Source organism: Littorina saxatilis, linkage group LG14 (assembly GCF_037325665.1).
Source record: "Littorina saxatilis isolate snail1 linkage group LG14, US_GU_Lsax_2.0, whole genome shotgun sequence".
NCBI lineage: Eukaryota > Metazoa > Mollusca > Gastropoda > Littorinimorpha > Littorinidae > Littorina > Littorina saxatilis.
The window spans coordinates 24808487-24828708 of NC_090258.1; the positions used below are offsets into that span (position 1 = coordinate 24808487).

At 41.8% G+C, this 20222-nt stretch overlaps 1 protein-coding gene across 1 annotated transcript in view; it reads right to left on the reverse strand.

Moving 5' to 3' along the window:
• LOC138946559 (uncharacterized) overlaps positions 1-20222 on the reverse strand; it is a 77184-nt gene that overhangs the window by 55208 nt on the left and 1754 nt on the right. Inside the window, exons 3-7 of the mRNA XM_070318000.1 lie at positions 19848-20016; positions 16139-16352; positions 14783-14913; positions 13534-13554; positions 12655-12776 (exon numbers count right to left, since the gene is read on the reverse strand). Coding sequence (XP_070174101.1) covers positions 12655-12776; positions 13534-13554; positions 14783-14913; positions 16139-16352; positions 19848-20016 — 657 coding nt within the window. The remainder of the gene's footprint in view (positions 1-12654; positions 12777-13533; positions 13555-14782; positions 14914-16138; positions 16353-19847; positions 20017-20222) is intronic.

The window sequence follows — 20222 nt, forward strand, 5'->3', positions numbered from 1 at the left end:
ACAGTTAAAATGACACTATGTGTAACAGTGAATAGAACACTATTCATGACAGTGAAAAGGACACTATGCATGACAGTGAAAAGGACACTATGGGTGACAGTGGATAGGACACTATGTGTGACAGTAAAAAGGACACTATGAGTGACAGTGAAAAGGACACGGTGTGTGACAGTGAATAGGACACTATGAGTGACAGTGAATAGGAGAATATATGTGACAGTGAAAAGGACACTATGCATGACAGTGAAAAGGACACTGTGTGTGACAGTGAAAAGGACACTATGAGTGACAGTGAAAAGGACACTATGTGTGACAGTGAATAGGACACTATGCATGACAGTAAAAATGACACTATGCATGACAGTGAAAATGACACCATGTGTAACAGTGAAAAGAACACTATGCATGGCAGTAAATAGGACACTATGTGTGGCAGTGAATATGACACTATGTGTGACAGTGAAAAGGACACTATGAGTGACAGTGAAAAGGACACTATGTGTAACAGTGGATGTGACACTATGTGTGACAGTGAAAAGGACACTATGTGTGACAGTGGATAGGACACTGTGTATGACAGTGGATAGGACACTCTGTGCGACAGTGGATAGGACACTGTGTGTGACAGGAAATAGGACACTGTGTGTGACAGTCGACATGACACTCTGTGCGACAGTGGATAGAACACTATGTGTGACAGTAGATATGACACTCTGTGCGACAGTGGATAGGACACTGTGTGTGACAGGGAATAGGACAATATGTGTAACAGTGAAAAGGACACTATGAGTGACAGTGAAAAGGACACGATGTGTGACAGTGAATAGGAAAATATGTGTGACAGTGAAAAGGACACTATGTTTGACAGTGAAAAGGATACGATGTGTGACAGTTAAATGGACACTATGTGTGAATGTGAATAGGACAATATGTGTGACAGTGAATATGACAATATGCGTAACAGTGAATAGGACAATATGTGTGACAGTTAATAGGACACTATGTGTGACAGTGAAAATGACACTATTTGTGACAGTGAATAGAACACTATGTGTGACAGTAAGTAGGACACTGTGTGTGACAATAAAAAGGACACTATGCGTGACAGTGAATAGAAATCTATATGTGACAGTGAATATAACAATATGTGTGACTGTGAATAGGACACTATGTGTAACAGTGAATATGACACTATGTGTAACAGTGAATAGGACACTATGTGTGACAGTGATTAGGACACTATGTGTGACAGTGAATAGGACATTATGTGTAACAGTGGATATGACACTATGAGTGACAGTGAATAGGACACTATGTGTGACAGTGAATAGGACACTATTTGTAACTGTGAACAGGACAATATGTGTAACAGTGAAAAGGACACCATGTGTGACAGTGAATAGGACACTATGAGTGACTGTGAATAGGACACTATGAGTGACAGTGAATAGGACACTATGTGTAAAAGTGAAAATGACACTATGTGTGACAGTGGAAAAGTACGCTATGTGTGACAGTGAAAAGGACACTATGCATGACAGTGAAAAGGACACTATGCGTGACAGTGAATAGGACACTATGTGTGACAGTGAAAAGGACACTATGAGTGACAGTGAATAGGACACTATGAATGACAGTGAAAAGGACACTGTGCATGACAGTGAAAAGGACACTGTGCATGACAGTGAAAAGAACACTATGAGTGACAGTGAATAGGACACTATGAGTGACAGTGAATAGGACACTATGAGTGACAGTGAATAGGACACTGCACTATGAGTGACAGTGAATAGGACACTATGCATGACACTGAAAAGGACACTATGCATGACAGTGAAAAGGACACTGTGTGTGACAGTGAAAAGGACACTATGAGTGACAGTGAAAAGGACACTATGTGTGACAGTGAATAGGACACTATGAATGACAGTGAAAAGGACACTGTGCATGACAGTGAAAAGGACACTATGCATGACACTGAAAATGACAATATGCATGACAGTGAAAAGGACACTATGTGTAACAGTGAAAAGGACACTATGCATGGCAGTAAATAGGACAATATGTGTGACAGTGAATATGACACTTTGTGTGACAGTGAAAAGGACACTATGAGTGACAGTGAAAAGGACACTATGTTTAACAGTGGATAGGACACTATGTGTGACAGTGAAAAGGACACTATGTGTGACAGTGAATAGGACACTATGTGTGACAGTGAAAAGGACACTATGAGTGACAGTGAAAATGACACTATGTGTGACAGTGAATATGACACAATGTGTGACAGTGAATAAGACATTATGTGTGACATTGAATATGACACTCTGAGTGACAGTGGAAAAGACACTATGCATGGCAGTAAATAGGACACTATGTGTGACAGTGAATATGACACTATGTGTGACAGTCAAAAGGACACTTCGAGTGACAGTGAAAAGGACACTATATTTGACAGTGAATAGGACACTATGTGTAACAGTGAATAGGACACTATGTGTGACAGTGAAAAGGAGACTATGAGTAACAGTTAAAATGACAATATGTGTGACAGTTAATAGGACACTATTCATGACAGTGAAAAGGACACTATGCATGACAGTGAAAAGGACACTATGCGTGACAGTGAATAGGACACTATGTGTGACAGTGAAAAGGACACTATGAGTGACAGTGAAAATGACACTGTGTGTGACAGTGAATAGGACACTATGAGTGACAGTGAATAGGACAATATATGTGACAGTGAAAAGGACACTATGCATGACAGTGAAAAGGACACTGTGTGTGACAGTGAAAAGGACACTATGAGTGACAGTGAATAGGACACTATGAATGACAGTGAAAAGGACACTGTGCATGACAGTGAATAGGACACTATGCATGACACTTTCTTCTTCTTCTTCTTCTTCTTCTGCGTTCGTGGGCTGAAACTCCCACGTACACTCGTGGTTTTTGCACGAGTGGAATTTTACGTGTATGACCGTTTTTTTACCCCGCCATTTAGGCAGCCATACGCCGTTTTCGGAGGACATGCATGACACTGAAAATGACAATATGCATGACAGTGAAAAGGACACTATGTGTAACAGTGAAAAGGACACTATGCATGGCAGTAAATAGGACACTATGTGTGACAGTGAATATGACACTTTGTGTGACAGTGAAAAGGACACTATGAGTGACAGTGAAAAGGACACTATGTTTAACAGTGGATAGGACACTATGTGTGACAGTGAAAAGGACACTATGTGTGACAGTGAATAGGACACTATGTGTGACAGTGAAAAGGACACTATGAGTGACAGTGAAAATGAAACTATGTGTGACAGTGAATATGACACAATGTGTGACAGTGAATAAGACATTATGTGTGACATTGAATATGACACTCTGAGTGACAGTGGAAAATACACTATGCATGGCAGTAAATAGGACACTATGTGTGACAGTGAATATGACACTATGTGTGACAGTGAATAGGACACTATGAATGACAGTGAAAAGGACACTATGCATGACAGTGAAAAGGACACTATGCATGACAGTGAAAAGGACACTATGTGTAACAGTGAAAAGGACACTATGCATGGCGGTAAATAGGACACTATGTGTGACAGTGAATATGACACTATGTGTGACAGTCAAAAGGACACTTCGAGTGACAGTGAAAAGGAAACTATGTGTGACAGTGAATAGGACACAATGTGTGACAGTTAATAGGGTACAATGTGTGACAGTGAAACGGACACTATGCATGACAGTGAAAAGGACACTATGCATGACAGTGAATAGGACACTATGTGTAACAGTGAATAGGACACTATGTGTGACAGTGAATAGAACGTTATGCGTGACAGTAACTAGGACATTATGTACGTGTGACAGTGAATATGACACTCTGTGTGACAATAAATAGGACAATCTGTGCGACAGTGGAAAGGACACTATGTGCGACAGTGCATAGGACACTGTGTGTGACAGGGAATAGGACACTGTGTGTGTCAGTCGATAGGACACTCTGTGCGACAGTGGATAGGACACTGTGTGTGACAGGGAATAGGACACTGTGTGTGACAGTGAATAGGACACTGTATGACAGTGAATAGAACACTGTGTGTGACAGTGAATAGGACACTGTGTGTAACAGTGGATAGGTCACTATGTGTGACAGGGAATAGGACACTGTGTGTGACAGGGAATAGGACACTATGTGTGACAGTCGATAGGACACTCTGTGCGACAGTGGATAGGACACTGTGTGTGACAGGGAATAGGACACTGTGTGTGACAGTCGATAGGACACTCTGTGCGACAGTGGATAGGACACTGTGTGTGACAGGGAATAGGACACTGTGTGTGACAGTCGATAGGACACTCTGTGCGACAGTGGATAGGGCACTGTGTGTGACAGTCGATAGTACAATCTGTGTGACAGTGGATAGGACACTATGTGTGACAGTGGATATGACACTCTGTGCGACAGTGGATAGGACACTGTGTGTGACAGGGAATAGGACAATATGTGTAACAGTAAAAAGGACACTATGAGTGACAGTGAAAAGGACACTATGTGTGACAGTCAATAGGACACTATGTGTGACAGTGAAAAGGACACTATGTTTGACAGTGAAAAGGATACGATGTGTGACAGTTAAATGGACACTATGTGTGAATGTGAATAGGACAATAGGTGTGACAGTGAATATGACACTATGCGTGACAGTGAATAGGACAATATGTGTGACAGTTAATAGGACACTATGTGTGACAGTGAAAAGGACACTATTTGTGACAGTGAATAGAACACTATGTGTGACAGTAAGTAGGACACTGTGTGTGACAATAAAAAGGACACTATGCGTGACAGTGAATAGAAATATATGTGTGACAGTGAATAGGACACTATATGTGACAGTGAATATAACAATATGTGTGACTGTGAATAGGACAATATGTGTGACAGTGAATAGGACATTATGTGTAACAGTGAAAAGGACACTATGCGTGACAGTGAAAATGACACTATGTGTGACAGTGAATATGACACAATGTGTGACAGTGAATAAGACAGGATGTGTGACATTCAATATGACACTCTGAGTGACAGTGAAAAAGACACTATGCATGGCAGTAAATAGGACACTATATGTGACAGCGAAAAGGACACTATGTGTGACAGTGAATAGGACACTATGTGTGACAGTGAAAAGGACACTATGAGTGACAGTGAAAATGACACTATGTGTAACAGTGAATAGGACACTATGTGTGACAGTGATTAGGACACTATGTGTGACAGTGAATAGGACATTATGTGTAACAGTGTATAGGACACTATGAGTGACAGTGAATAGGACACTATGTGTGACAGTGAATAGGACACTATTTGTAACTGTGAATAGGACAATATGTGTAACAGTGAAAAGGACACCATGTGTGACAGTGAATAGGACACTATGAGTGACTGTGAATAGGACACTATGAGTGACAGTGAATAGGACACTATGTGTAAAAGTGATAATGACACTATGTGTGACAGTGAAAAAGGACGCTATCTGTGACAGTGAAAATGACACTATGTATGACAGTGAATAGGACACTACGTGTAACAGTGAATAGGACAATATGTGTGACAGTGAAAAGGAGACTATGAGTAACAGTTAAAATGACACTATGTGTGACAGTTAATAGGACACTATTCATGACAGTGAAAAGGACACTATGCATGACAGTGAAAAGGACACTATGCGTGACAGTGAATAGGACACTATGTGTGACAGTGAAAAGGACACTATGAGTGACAGTGAAAAGGACACTGTGTGTGACAGTGAATAGGACACTATGAGTGACAGTGAATAGGACAATATATGTGACAGTGAAAAGGACAATATGCATGACAGTGAAAAGGACACTGTGTGTGACAGTGAAAAAGACACAATGAGTGACAGTTAAAAGGACACTATGTGTGACAGTGAATAGGACACTATGAATGACAGTGAAAAGGACACTGTGCATGACAGTGAAAAGAACACTATACATGACAGTGTAAATGACATTATGCATGACAGTGAAAAGGACACTATGCATGGCAGTAAATAGGACACTATGTGCGACCGTGAATATGACACTTTGTGTGACAGTGAAAAGGACACTATGAGTGACATTGAAAAGGACACTCTGTGCGACAGTGGATAGGACACTGTGTGTGACAGGGAATAGGACACTGTGTGTGACAGTGAATAGGACACTGTATGACAGTGAATAGAACACTGTGTGTGACAGTGAATAGGACACTGTGTGTGACAGTGGGTAGGTCACTATGTGTGACAGGGAATAGGACACTGTGTGTGACAGGGAATAGGACACTATGTGTGACAGTGAATAGGACACTGTGTATAACAATGGATAGGACACTCTGTGCGACAGTGGATAGGGCACTGTGTGTCACAGTCGATAGTACAATCTGTGTGACAGTCGATATGACACTCTGTGCGACAGTGGATAGGACAATATGTGTGACAGTGGATAGGACACTGTGTGTAACACTGAATAGGACACTATGTGCGACAGTGGATAGGACACTGTGTGTGACAGGGAATAGGACATTATGTGTGGCAGTGAATAGGACACTGTATGACAGTGAATAGGACACAGTGTGTGACAGGGAATGGGACACTGTGTGTGACAGTGGATAGGACACTCTGTGCGGCAAGGGATAGGACAATGTGTGTGACAGGGAATAGGACACTGTGTGTGACAGTCGATATGACACTCTGTGCGACAGTGGATAGGACACTATGTGTGACAGTGGAGAGGACACTGTGTGTGACAGTCGATATGACACTCTGTGCGACAGTGGATAGGATACTGTGTGTGACAGGGAATAGGACATTGTGTGTGGCAGTGAATAGGACACTGTATGACCGTGAATAGGACACAGTGTGTGACAGTGAATAGGACACAGTGTGTGACAGTGAATAGAACAGTCTGTGCGACAGTGGATAGGACACTATGTGTGACAGTGGATAGGACACTATGTGTGACAGTGAATAGTACACTCTGTGTGTGACAGTGAATAGGACACTGTGGGTGACAGGGAATAGGACACTATGTGCGACAGTGGATTGGACACTATGTGTGACAGTGGATAGGACACTATGTGTGACAGTGAATAGTACACGCTGTGTGTGACAGTGAATAGGACACTATGTGCGACAGTGGATAGGACACTGTGTGTGACAGTGAATAGGACACTGTGGGTGTCAGGGAATAGGACATTCTGTGCGACAGTGGAAAGGACACTGTGTGTGACATTGAATAGGACACTATGTGTGACAGTGAATAGAACATTATGTGTGACAGTAAATAGGACACTATGTGTGACAGTGGATAGAACACTCTGTGCGACAGTGGATATGACACTGTGTGTGACGGTATGCGGAAATTGAGTTGTTTTTCTTGGGTACAAATATAACGACTACTTTCGGCTGTCCATACAGACGAACAGAGATGAGTACTTAGACTCACCGATTATTCAGGTGAATTAAAAGATGATTTGCTTCTCTGTACCTTAACACGGCCTGACTGTAAATGACATGTGCCAATTGTGATAGGAAAGGTCCACTCACCCGGGACTGCAACTTCACTCAAAGTAAGATGTTGAAAGCCTTCACCATGGAATGTCTTTTTGTCTATACGAACATATTGCCCAGTGACCATGTGTTCGCATTGCATGATGTATCTAGCTGCAAATGAAAACATGGCATACATCGTTTAGTTATGTTTTCTTTGCTTACTTCTTAGTCGATTGCTTCTTTCTTCTTCACAGTACAGATATGCATTAGATAGTAGGGCTACAATGCATGCGACAATTAAATAGTAGGCCCAACAGTTAAGGTGTTCACAAGATACTAGCTAGGGACACATACAGTACACGTGTGCACGAGATAGTTAGGACAGAGTACAGGTGTGCAGCGAACATGTGTTCACGAGATGATAGTGACACAATACATGTGTTCACGAGATGATAGTGACACACTACATGTGTTCACGAGATGATAGTGACACAATACATGTGTTCACGAGATGATAGTGACACCATACATGTGTTCACGAGATGATAGTGACACCATACATGTGTTCACGAGATAGAAAAGCCACTTGACAGCTTTGCTCGAGATAGTAAGACCAAAGTACAGGTGTGCACGAGATAGTAGTGACACAGTACAGGTGTGCACGAGATAGTAGTGACATAGTACAGGTGTGCACAAGATAGTAGTGACACAGTACAGGTGTGCACGAGATAGTAGTGACATAGTACAGGTGTGCACAAGATAGTAGTGACACAGTACAGGTGTGCACAAGATAGTAGTGACACAGTACAGGTGTGCACGAGATAGTAGTGACACAGTACAGGTGTACACAAGATAGTAGTGACACAGTACAGGTGTGCACGAGATAGTAGTGACACAGTACAGGTGTGCACGAGATAGTAGTGACAAAGTACAGGTGTGCACGAGATAGTAGTGACACAGTACAGGTGTGCACGAGATAGTAGTGACACAGTACAGGTGTGCACGAGATAGTAGTGACACAGTACAGGTGTACACAAGGTAGTAGTGACACAGTACAGGTGTACACAAGATAGTAGTGACACAGTACAGGTGTGCACAAGATAGTAGTGACACAGTACAGGTGTGCACGAGATAGTAGTGACACAGTACAGGTGTACACAAGATAGTAGTGACACAGTACAGGTGTGCACGAGATAGTAGTGACACAGTACAGGTGTGCACGAGATAGTAGTGACAAAGTACAGGTGTGCACGAGATAGTAGTGACACAGTACAGGTGTGCACGAGATAGTAGTGACACAGTACAGGTATGCACGAGATAGTAGTGACACTGTACAGGTATGCACAAGATAGTAGTGACACAGTACACGTGTGCACATTGTAGTAGTGACACAGTACAGGTGTGCACGAGATATATAACACACCACAGGTGTGCACGAGATAGTAGGCCCACAGTCCAGGTGTGCACAAGATAAACAAGTCGCGAAAGGCGATCGAAAATACAACATTTAGTCAAGTAGCAGTCGAACTCACAAAATGAAACTGAACGCAATGCAACGCAGCAAGACCGTATACTCGTAGCATCGTCAGTCCACCGCTCACGGCAAAGGCAGTGAAATTGACAAGAAGAGCGGCGTAGTGGTTGCGCTCAGAAGGATAGCACGCTTTTCTGTACCTCTCTTCGTTTTAACTTTCTGAGCGTGTTTTTAATCCAAACATATCATATATATGTTTTTGGAATCAGGAACCGACAAGGACTAAGATGAAAGTGTTTTTAAATTCATATCAAAAATTTAATTTTGATAATAATTTTTATATATTTAATTTTCAGAGCTTTTTTTTAATCCAAATATAACATAGTTATATGTTTTTTGGAATCAGAAAATGATGGAGAATAAGATGAACGTAAATTTGGATCGTTTTATAAAAAAAAAAAATGGTTTTACAATTTTCAGATTTTTAATGACCAAAGTCATTAACTAATTTTTAAGCCACCAAGCTGAAATGCAATACCGAAGTCCGGGCTTCGTCGAACATTACTTGACCAAAATTTCAACCAATTTGGTTGAAAAATGAGGGCGTGACAGTGCCGCCTCAACTTTCACGAAAAGCCGGATATGACGTCATCAAAGACATTTATCAAAAAAATGAAAAACACCTCTGGGGATATCATACCCAGGAACTCTCATGTCAAATTTGTGACCCTCCACCACGAAATGAGTCGCATGTCATCTCGCGCGGTTCTGCGCTAGGCTTAAATATAAGTCCGGGGAGTGTCTGGTAACAGTGTGAGGGTTACCTTAGTCACAGGCTTATAACTCAAACAGTTTTTGCTCTTTTCTAAAACGGTTTTCACCACTGGATAGAGCATAACAAACTCTTTAAGAAAATGTAAAAATATGAAAATCATGCAAAGGTGACATGCGACTCATTCCGTGGTGGAGGGTCACATTTCATAAAGATCGGTCCAGTAGTTTAGTCTGAATCGCTCTACACACACACAGACAGACACACACACACACAGACAGACAGACACACACACACACACACACACACACACACACACACACACACACGCACATACACCACGACCCTCGTCTCGATTCCCCCTCTACGTTAAAACATTTTGTCAAAACTTGACTAAATGTAAAAAGGCCACAGTATAGTTGTGTACGAGATATTAGGCCAACAGTTAAGGTGTGCACGTGATAGTAAGGTCACCTTGTAACACACACACACACACACACACACACACACACACACACACACACACACACACACTTTTCTGCCTTTTGTCATTATAAAGGTAGGGAGCACGTGTCTTACCAGCAGAGGTGTTACTTTGCCTCCTTTTCTTCTTACCAGTAAACTTTAACAATCACCCTTGTGTTCTTCAATTGGGTTTTTTGTGTGTGTTTTTTCAACTTACATGACTCTCTGAGGAATTTCATGTATATCTGACCCGCAGGAAAGGTTTCGCAGAAGTCGCCATCAACACTGACTTCAAGAGACCACATCCGCTTTAAGTCCGGGTCTGCAAGGGACACACACACACACACACACACTCACACACACACACACACACACACACAAACAGTAACAGTAACACATACATGTGCACAAAATGAACACCAACACACACACTGCGCGAGAGAGAAAGACTTCAGGGAGGCATGACGTCATGATGCATTAATTGACGTCAAAGACTTTCGACCGTGACGTATTCTTCTTACGCAAGCTTTATCCATAGACTTGGAAACTACGGAATTTCTACCCGTCCAAAACGGCCTTGGGTGGCGTTTGCTGAAAAAATGGGGGCGACTATTGCACCCACCGTATTTTTGTTAGTATGGTCCCAATTTTTGGTGAACTTCCATCTCCAACTGTAGCACGTAGCCGGGCACAAAGAATCCTTCTTTATCATGTATTATTCGGTATGCACATTTCTCAAGTCGATTACAGTATATAGCTATTCTGATGGACACGTGGGGGGATTCGGGGGCTGTGATTGGATGGTCTCACACATCCCTTTTCCGATCATCAAAGCATAACGCTACGAAAGTTGGCCATTTTTGCCGATATCCAAACGATATCGGCAATAACAAAGACGCATGGTTCCGGTTTCTTCCACGTGTATAAAGTACACGCATACCTCGCCAGGCTTGTGTCTGTGGCTAGTCGACAGACGATGCAATTTGCTTTGTGTGTGTTTTTGTTGTTGCTTACTGTACATGACATACATTACGTGTAAAATCCAGTTCTTTAACTGGCAGCAAACCTTGCAAATTTCCAGAAGCTGCAATCTGAAGCGACCTATCTCTGATTTTTGCAGACGATCTCTCCAATCACCAATGTTTAACACAAAATCAGCAAACTCTCCTGTCACATAGAACGTCCATTGTGTAGTGCAATGTTGAAATGAAGTTACCGGTCTGAAACATTTCGTCGTTTCTTCTGAGACAATCCTTGTTCTCTTATCATCTACAGATTTACCGCAGTCTTCACCACGCGAATTCCCAACAGAAGTCAGACTTTCGAACATACAATCTACGTAGGCAAGCATGATACGTCATAACGTCATATGATTCCTAAGATATTGACGTAATGCTAAGCATCCGGTTATCTTGAGTTTTCTCCGTAATACATGTCCGTGGGTTTTTCAATGTTCGGTTATTTCCGTGGCTTCATGCAGAAAGGGAACCGTCGTCTGCAATCAATGACATGGACCATTCTGGTCCTTGTTGCTGACAAAAACATGATTTTAACACAGAATTTAATGTCAGAATAGCTATATAAACGCTATTGTGTTTTCATCGTAGCAATAGGGTCCGATATTTAGACTCGAACAAGTATAATGCGACTCGTCTTCGACTCGTCGGCATTATACTTGTCTCGTCTAAATATCGGGCCCTATTGCTACGCTGAAAACACAATAGCTGTTAATAGCGTTCACGGGATACCTCCAGCTTCGCTGGGATAACAATTATTTTGCATTTGCGGTTCATGCAGTTGGTTAATTTATGTAGAGCATTTTCCAATGCAAGGCTTAGGCCTAAGGGAAGATGTTGGTTACTTCCCTTGACATTAGCTGTTGTGGAGTTGTTTAACTCACTGTGGATTCTCTTTCAGAGAATGCTGTGTCTGCAGGATTTTGGCTGTATTGTTACTTGTCTATATTTGTCATGATTATTTTGACAAATGATACAGTCATACATTCATAGGTTTATTGTGGAATGTATGTATGGTTAGGATGCATTGGTATGAATGGTGCGTTTTACTTGTTATGCCATGTACTTATATTATGTTTTCTTTTCTTTTCATGTGTCATCAGACACTGCTTTCTGGTGTCTACTTTCTGGTGTTTGCTTTCTGGTATACGTTAAGTAAAAGTCACGTTATCGCAACCTCTGTCTTGGCGTCTCATTTATGCTTCCTGGCCTATTTTCCCCCCTTCCACACCACCCTATCACACTTAAATAGCGATTCTTTTCAATATGAATCAACAGAGGGTGCTTTTAAACATACTTATACATACAGACTTTGTTTCAACGAGTAATAACTGAACCAGGTTCGCTTACATACAGGTTCCTACAAAGTTTGTTTCCAACAGGAAAGCCAACTTTCAGACGAAGTCGCCGTACTTTGTCGTGCTTGTCATACACCCTGTCGTCTCCCTTATCTTTGCCGTAAGGGTAAAGCTCTGCAAACAAAAAATAGCTTTGAGCTAAATTCACAAACACACACACACACACACACACACACAAACACACACACACACACACACACACACACACACACACACACACACACACACACACACACAAACCCGCTCTCCGTAAAAATGCTTTGTAATTCTTTGTTTCTATCGACCTTGACTTGTTAACTGTTGTTTTTTTGTGGTAGGAAGGGGTCTGTAGCAGAGAGGGAGGAAGGGGTCTGTAGCAGAGAGGTAGGAAGGGGTCTGTAGCAGAGAGGTAGGAAGGGGTCTGTAGCAGAGAGGGAGGAAGGGGTCTGTAGCAGAGAGGTAGGAAGGGGTCTGTAGCAGAGAGGGAGGTTGGGGCGGGAGTGGTGTTGCGAGGATATTGCTGGTATTTTAAGATATTGATGAATGTCTTCCTTTTAGATATTCATCATTGAATCTAAAATCATTTTGACAATATTCTAAATGTTAAGGGTCATATTCAAAGGAATTCAATATGATTTAATTCCCAAAACATGCTCAAAGACAAACATCAGAAATTTACAAAAAACAAAAGAATTCTGTACCCACCAATACAAGGACAGCACCGTACAATAATTATCAAATGTTCGCTGATGACAGCTTCTTCAGGACAAACACAAAGGGTAACAAAAAGTAACACTGAACGGAAACGGTGTGAAAAGAAGATAAAGGGAAAACAAAAAAAGGGAAGGAACTCTTTGTTGTTTAAACTTCAGAAATTACAAAACATACAAACCTGGCTGACTCGTGAGCTCGTCTGAAAACACAAAGAAAATCTGAATCATTTTGCTTTTAGAATTAAAATAGAGAAAGAAAAGTTAATAGAAGTTTATGAAACACACACAGAGAGGTAATTTTGCTTCATCCATTTGGTAAACCAATTATTTACCTTCAAGTTGCCCCCCGCGGGTTAGGGGGAAGAATTTACCCGATGCTCCCCAGGATGTCGTAAGAGGCGACTAACGGATTCTGTTTCTCCTTTTATCCTTGTTAAGTGTTTCTTGTATAGAATATAGTCAATGTTTGTAAAGATTTTAGTCAAGCAGTATGTAAGAAATGTTAAGTCCTTTGTACTGGAAACTTGCATTCTCCCAGTAAGGTCATATATTGTACTACGTTGCAAGCCCCTGGAGCAATTTTTTGATTAGTGCTTTTGTGAATAAGAGACAATTAACAAGTGGCTCTATCCCATCTCCCCCCTTTCCCCGTCGCGATATAACCTTGAACGGTTGAAAACGACGTTAAACACAAAATAAAGAAAAGAAAGAACCTTCAAGTTGTGCCTTTACTATCATCTGTCTCAGGAGAGAACATCGTCATTTAATAGAAAGATCAACGCGGACTGATACACACACACAAAAACAGAAATGTGTCTACAGTAATGAAACGTAATACCAAAACTGATCAAATAAGTTAACAATTAAGTGTACCTACCAGATACAAACACAAAAAGTATTCAAACAAATAGACAGATTAAGTGAACTGATACAAAAACAGAAATGTGAAAAGACAATTGAGCAAATAAGCTAACAATTAAATATATACCAACCAGATAAATACGCGAACTGTATATAACAATGTTTTGTAGTTGTGTACTCTGAACTTTACATAAAAGTGAGGCAGGCCAACTGAGAACCATAACCATGCTGGTCAATCAATAGAAGTTAATACATTCTTAACAGAACTGAACACAATTTGAACACATTTTTGTTGCAGTTATAAACTCCTTGTGACATTGAACATAGATCTGCTGGCAAAAGTAACACACATAGTGTTCAAAAGTAGCAATATGTGTTATATATGGATGTCTCTTTCGCCAGTAGAACTATGTACTATGTCAACAAGTGTTCAGAAGAAGTACTTTGTGTTTAGTATGCGTGCCTCTTTCACCAGTAGAACTATGAATTGTGTCAACAAATGTTGAAAACTTGTTGCAGAAATGTGTTCAAAATGTGTTCACTTCTGTTAAGAGTGTATGTGCGTACCGGAGAATGGGTCGTAAGCAATGTAGTTTGCAGTAAAGCCCTTGTCACTTATGATGCTGTCCGTTCTGAACGTCACTGTCACTGTGTTGCTTGATGACTTCACCACGTTCGGTCCAGTAGATCCACAAAATCTGATGTATAAACAGTCAATGATAATTAAGACTATGTACAGAGGAACCCCCCTTTTTAAACATCCAAATATTTGAGAAAAGCAGGTCTTAAAAAGGAGGTAGTCTTAAGATAGAGGTAAATTTACTGAGGTTGTGCACAGAAAGTCTGAGAAACAGGGTCTTGAAAGGGAGGTAGTCTTAAATTTGGTGGTCTTAAAAGGGGGGTTCCACTGTATAAATATGCGGACCAGGAGCAGATCCAGGGGGGGGGGAGGGTCCGGGGTTTCCGGACCCCCCCCCTCCCCCCAGCCTAAAAAAAAACTAAAAATGAGAAGGAAAAAAAAGAGAAAAAAGTTGAAAAAACTTAAGGCTCAGATTGCACAAGATTGCTCTATTTTCCTTGATTTTGGTCAAACAATTTTCGGAGCAGCATGCCCCCTGACCCCCCTAGGAGCCAGCTTTTCTTGTCTAAGTGGCGATTTCAGAAAGTAGTTGGATATATAGTTGGCTCAGGTTACACCAGATCGATCAATTGTCCTTGTTTTGATCTAAATTTGTCTTCTTAAATTTAATTTTTGGAAGGTGTATTTGGGGAAGTTTCGTGGTTCAGATTGCACCAGTTTGCTCCATTTTCCTTGTTTGTATCAAACATGTTCGGGGGGGGTGGGGGGGCATGCACCCGGACCCCCCTATGAGGTTCCGAACGCTTCACGCTCTCAACTAATCGCTTCGCGTGGTCGAATTGCCCCTAAAAAATGAAATTGGAACCCCCCCCCCCCCACCCTAAAAATTATGTGATCCGCCCCTGTGGACGGAACACCTCCAATACTGAATACCTATTAAGAACAAAAAAGACACATTATACAAACACTGATGGTAAATGGTACTGAGGATTATCTCTGAGTTGCGTTCTCGAATGACCCTATGTCTTCTTGAACAAGAAACAAACAACAAACATCAAACAGAGTTGTTGACGCTTTAAAAATGGACGAGGCTAATTGACCATTTGTCTACTCTAACGACTGATAAGTAAAAAAATCAAAAAACAAGAATTGCAGGCTATCGGAACGTTTAATTATTATATTGACCAAATAAAACGTTACACTTACAGTTTGACACAGTGGTCTTTTTTTTGTTAATAATTAAACATAAAAATAAAATAAAATATTCTGAATTTTGGAACATTGGCAGTCTATCGGTTTTCGGGTTAATACTATTACTATTAATTCCTAAGAAAGACACTCACTTGCCGAGAAGCGTTGCACCATCATGTATTTCCACCCAGTCGTATGGGCATTGACCCGGTCCCTCCAACATGAAGGTGTCAAAGGTCAGCTCGATCACGTGATTAGGCTCGGCTTTTATCTCCCAGGAACAGTTCATCATGTCTGGGTAGTTGTTAGGGTACAGCAGCGAGGTGAAGGTACCCCTGTCTGCTCTCAGGACCACCCTGTCACAGGCTTGAAACACACAACGTAATTAAGACATACGTAGAGAATATTAAATAAATGTAGAAAAGCGCTTATATATACCGAGCAACAAAAGAAACGCGAAAAAATTCGTCATTGTTTGATTGACAAAATCTCCAATAATTAAAGAGTTAGAATTATTAAACCACACAAAGTTTAATGAAGGCATGTTTGACCTTGCTTTTGTGTGATTATTGTGATGCTGTGACTGTTTTAACACACGGGACAAGCAGGTTTATCGTTAAACACATAATGCGCGCTCGCAGCACGTGCAAGTAGAGCAGGAGAAATCTGATGTGTGAGATGTGTTCACCAATGCATTAGCAATCAAAAGAGACCATGGCACGCTTGCTGCCAGTCTCACTTTTGAAACAGCCAGGATGCCAAAATTGACACCACCAAACTGCCATATCGATTTAAAGCTGGGGGTGATCCAGAAGCGCTGGCATGTGCTTTAAACGTGCATATTCCAACAGTTTATCACCTTCTGCAATGTTCTGGTGACATTGAAAGCACTGCAGTTATGCAACGCGGTGGATTTTTCGCATTACCCCAATAAGACAAGATCGCAATTTCCTGCCACAACGTCTTCGACATCGATTCAATTCAGCCGCTGACACTACCAGGAACATCATTGGAAGCAACCAGTGTCCGATCAGTGGCCAGAGAGCGCGATGAAGGCTGACTGAGCGAGACCTCCAAAACTTCGTTTACGTTAAACCTACTAGTCCCGTGTATTAAAACAGTCGCAGCATCAAAATAATCATTTAACAGCTAGGTCAAACATGCCTTCATCACAATTGTGTGGTTTGATAATTCTAGCTCCATAATTCTTTGAGATTTTGTCAATCAAACATTGCAGATTTGTTCGCGTTTCTTTTGTTGCTCGGTATACATGTATTTGAAGATCTGATAGACAAAGGCAAGTAAGCGCTTTAAATGCGGACACCATGTGTAAAACAGTAAGTGGGAGTAATGCGGAACCAGTCTCCTGGCACCAGAGATCTTCTTCTTCTTCTTCTTCTTCTTCGTTCGTGGGCTGAAACTCCCACGTACACTCGTGTTTTTGCACGAGTGGAATTGTACGTGTATGACCGTTTTTACCCCGCCATTAAGGCAGCCATACGCCGCTTTCGGAGGAAGCATGCTGGGTATTTTCGTGTTTCTATAACCCACCGAACTCTGACATGGATTACAGGATCTTTTCCGTGCGCACTTGGTCTTGTGCTTGCGTGTACACACGAAGGGGGATAAGCCACTAGCAGGTCTGCACATAAGTTGACCTGGGAGATCGGAAAAATCTCCACACTTAACCCACCAGGCGGCCGGGGCCGGGATTCGAACCCTCGACCTTCCGATTAAGAGGCCGACGTCTTACCACCCCGCCACAGCGCCCGTCGGCACCAGAGATAATAACAAGCGTTAAAAAATGAACAAGCGACTCGCATCCTCAAAAAGGATTATCGCCGCAAGCTTTCACTTTGCACGTAAGCAAGCTAACTTCCCTTTGTTTATCAGATCTATAAGACATACGTAATTTCAATGACCATCATATCAGCCTTTGAGTCAGAGGAAAATAAATGTAAACATTAAAAACAAACTAAAACAACACAATGATTTTCAAGCAAAAGGAAAGTTCATTAAAGTTGTATCAAATGTAACCCTCCACCACGAAATGAGTCGCATGTCACCTCGCGCGGTTCTGCGCTAGGCTTAATATAAGTCCGCGGAGTGTCTGGTAACAGTGTGAGGGTCACCTTGGTCACAGGCTTATAACTCAAACAGTTTTCGCTCTTTTCTAAAACGGAACTTCTCTTAATCGGAAGGTTGAGGGTTCGAATCCCGGCCGCGGCCGCCTGGTGGGTTAAGTGTGGAGATTTTTCCGATCTCCCAGGTCAACTTATGTGCAGACCTGCTAGTGGCTTATCCCCCTTCGTGTGTACACGCAAGCACAAGACCAAGTGCGGACGGAAAAAATCCTATAATCCATGTCAGAGTTCGGTGGGTTATAGAAACACGAAAATACCCAGCATGCTTCCTCCAAAAGCGGCGTATGGCTGCCTAAATGGCGGGGTAAAAACGGTCATACACGTAAAATCCCACTCGTGCAAAAACACGAGTGTACGTGGGAGTTTCAGCCCACCAACGCAGAAGAAGAAGAAGAAGTTATACCATTGGTAAGGTTCTTAGAATGATACAATGACATGAGAATGTATTGATCTCTGCTACATGTTGTTTTCTTAATCTCAAAGGAGACCCCCGCCATATGGTTTTTTTCGTAAACACGATTTATAAGTTTAAGTTAGTTAGTTAGTTGTTGCTTTTTGGATCCAGCGGACCATATAGGCCAAATCAGGACCCCTTATAAGTTTAAGGATTTATTAAACATAACTAAGGACCTGTGCGTTTATAACACTAGAGTTATTTGTTGAGGGGGGGGGGGGGATTTATCTGTGTGTGACGCCAAACGCATCAAATTTGTTAACAACATGTTTATGTTTTTAATCACTAATGTTATTGTTATCACCCGAGTAAAACCGGGGATTTGCATTAAGAGGATCAGGGTTCATTCAGTACACAAAATTGAAATACATACACGTGCACACCGTGAGACTATTTCTATGCCAAGACTATTTGAAGCCATGTGCGATTCGTTGTCGAGTGGCTTCCTTTGACAGTAGCTAAAAAGGAAATGAAGAAGCCATTTCTGGTGCAATATGCGTTCAGATTACTCCCGAGTTCAGATTACGCATTCGATATATATACTCGAGACTGAAATGTTGTTTCCTGGTCAAATAAAAGAAGTACACTTATTTCAGGAAGAAAAGCATGTAAGTTCATTGCAAGTGAAGTAAATTGGTGGTGAAATCTAATCGATTTCACCTCAAAATTCGATTTCTTCAAAAACATGCACGGAGTGATTGCGTCCCTTGAATGAGAAGAGATGGCATTTTAGAATGAAGCAAACTTCTAAGTTTAAATCAAAACAATTGGTTAAACGAATTTGACCCCATGAATGTAAAGTACCTGAGCTCGATAATAAATTCTATGGAAGGGAGGGGGGGGGTTAAACAAGGTCAACAAGGCCGAATGCGTAGTCTGAACTCGGTAGCATTCTGAACGCATTACACCCGTGTTATGGTCTCGAAGTGCACACACTGACAATCGAACCAACCCGACTTCGGTTGTATAAACGCGGTGCTCGGGGAGGGCAGCACTGTAATCGGGTAACTATACGTGCAAAGAGGCACAGTCGACCGACTCAAATCTTTTTCATGAAACCCGATTTGTTTGGACTACTGCAATTCACTATTTCAACTGCAGTTGACCGACTATGTTGCTGAGCTATGAAACCGGCCCCTGGGGACATTTTTGTTTTAATCTTGTATTTACTTCTGACATCGAGTAAAGTAGCAGTAGTAGTCCTTGTAGCAGTACAGTAGCAGTATCACCATGGTAGAAGCAGTAGTGGTAGGTAAGACCTACTTATTTTTGTTGTTGTATAGTTGGCGCGGAATCCGGTCTTTGGGTCAGATCCGTCGGTGACGTAACGAATCCACATCATATTCTGTGATGACGGCAGCACAGGGGGGAGTTTGTTTCCACAGTAACGTTGCCCTAGCAACGGGGATCCTTGGAAACCGCCGTCACGCACCTGAAAACAGGTATGTCAAACATAAACCGAGAGACAGAAAGACAGATAGACAGACAGACGGACAGACAGGCAGACGGACAGGCACACAGACACAAAAACACAAGGGCACACACACACACACACACACACACACACACACAAACACACACACACACACAAACACACAACACACAACACACACACACCCACTCACACATATATAACCT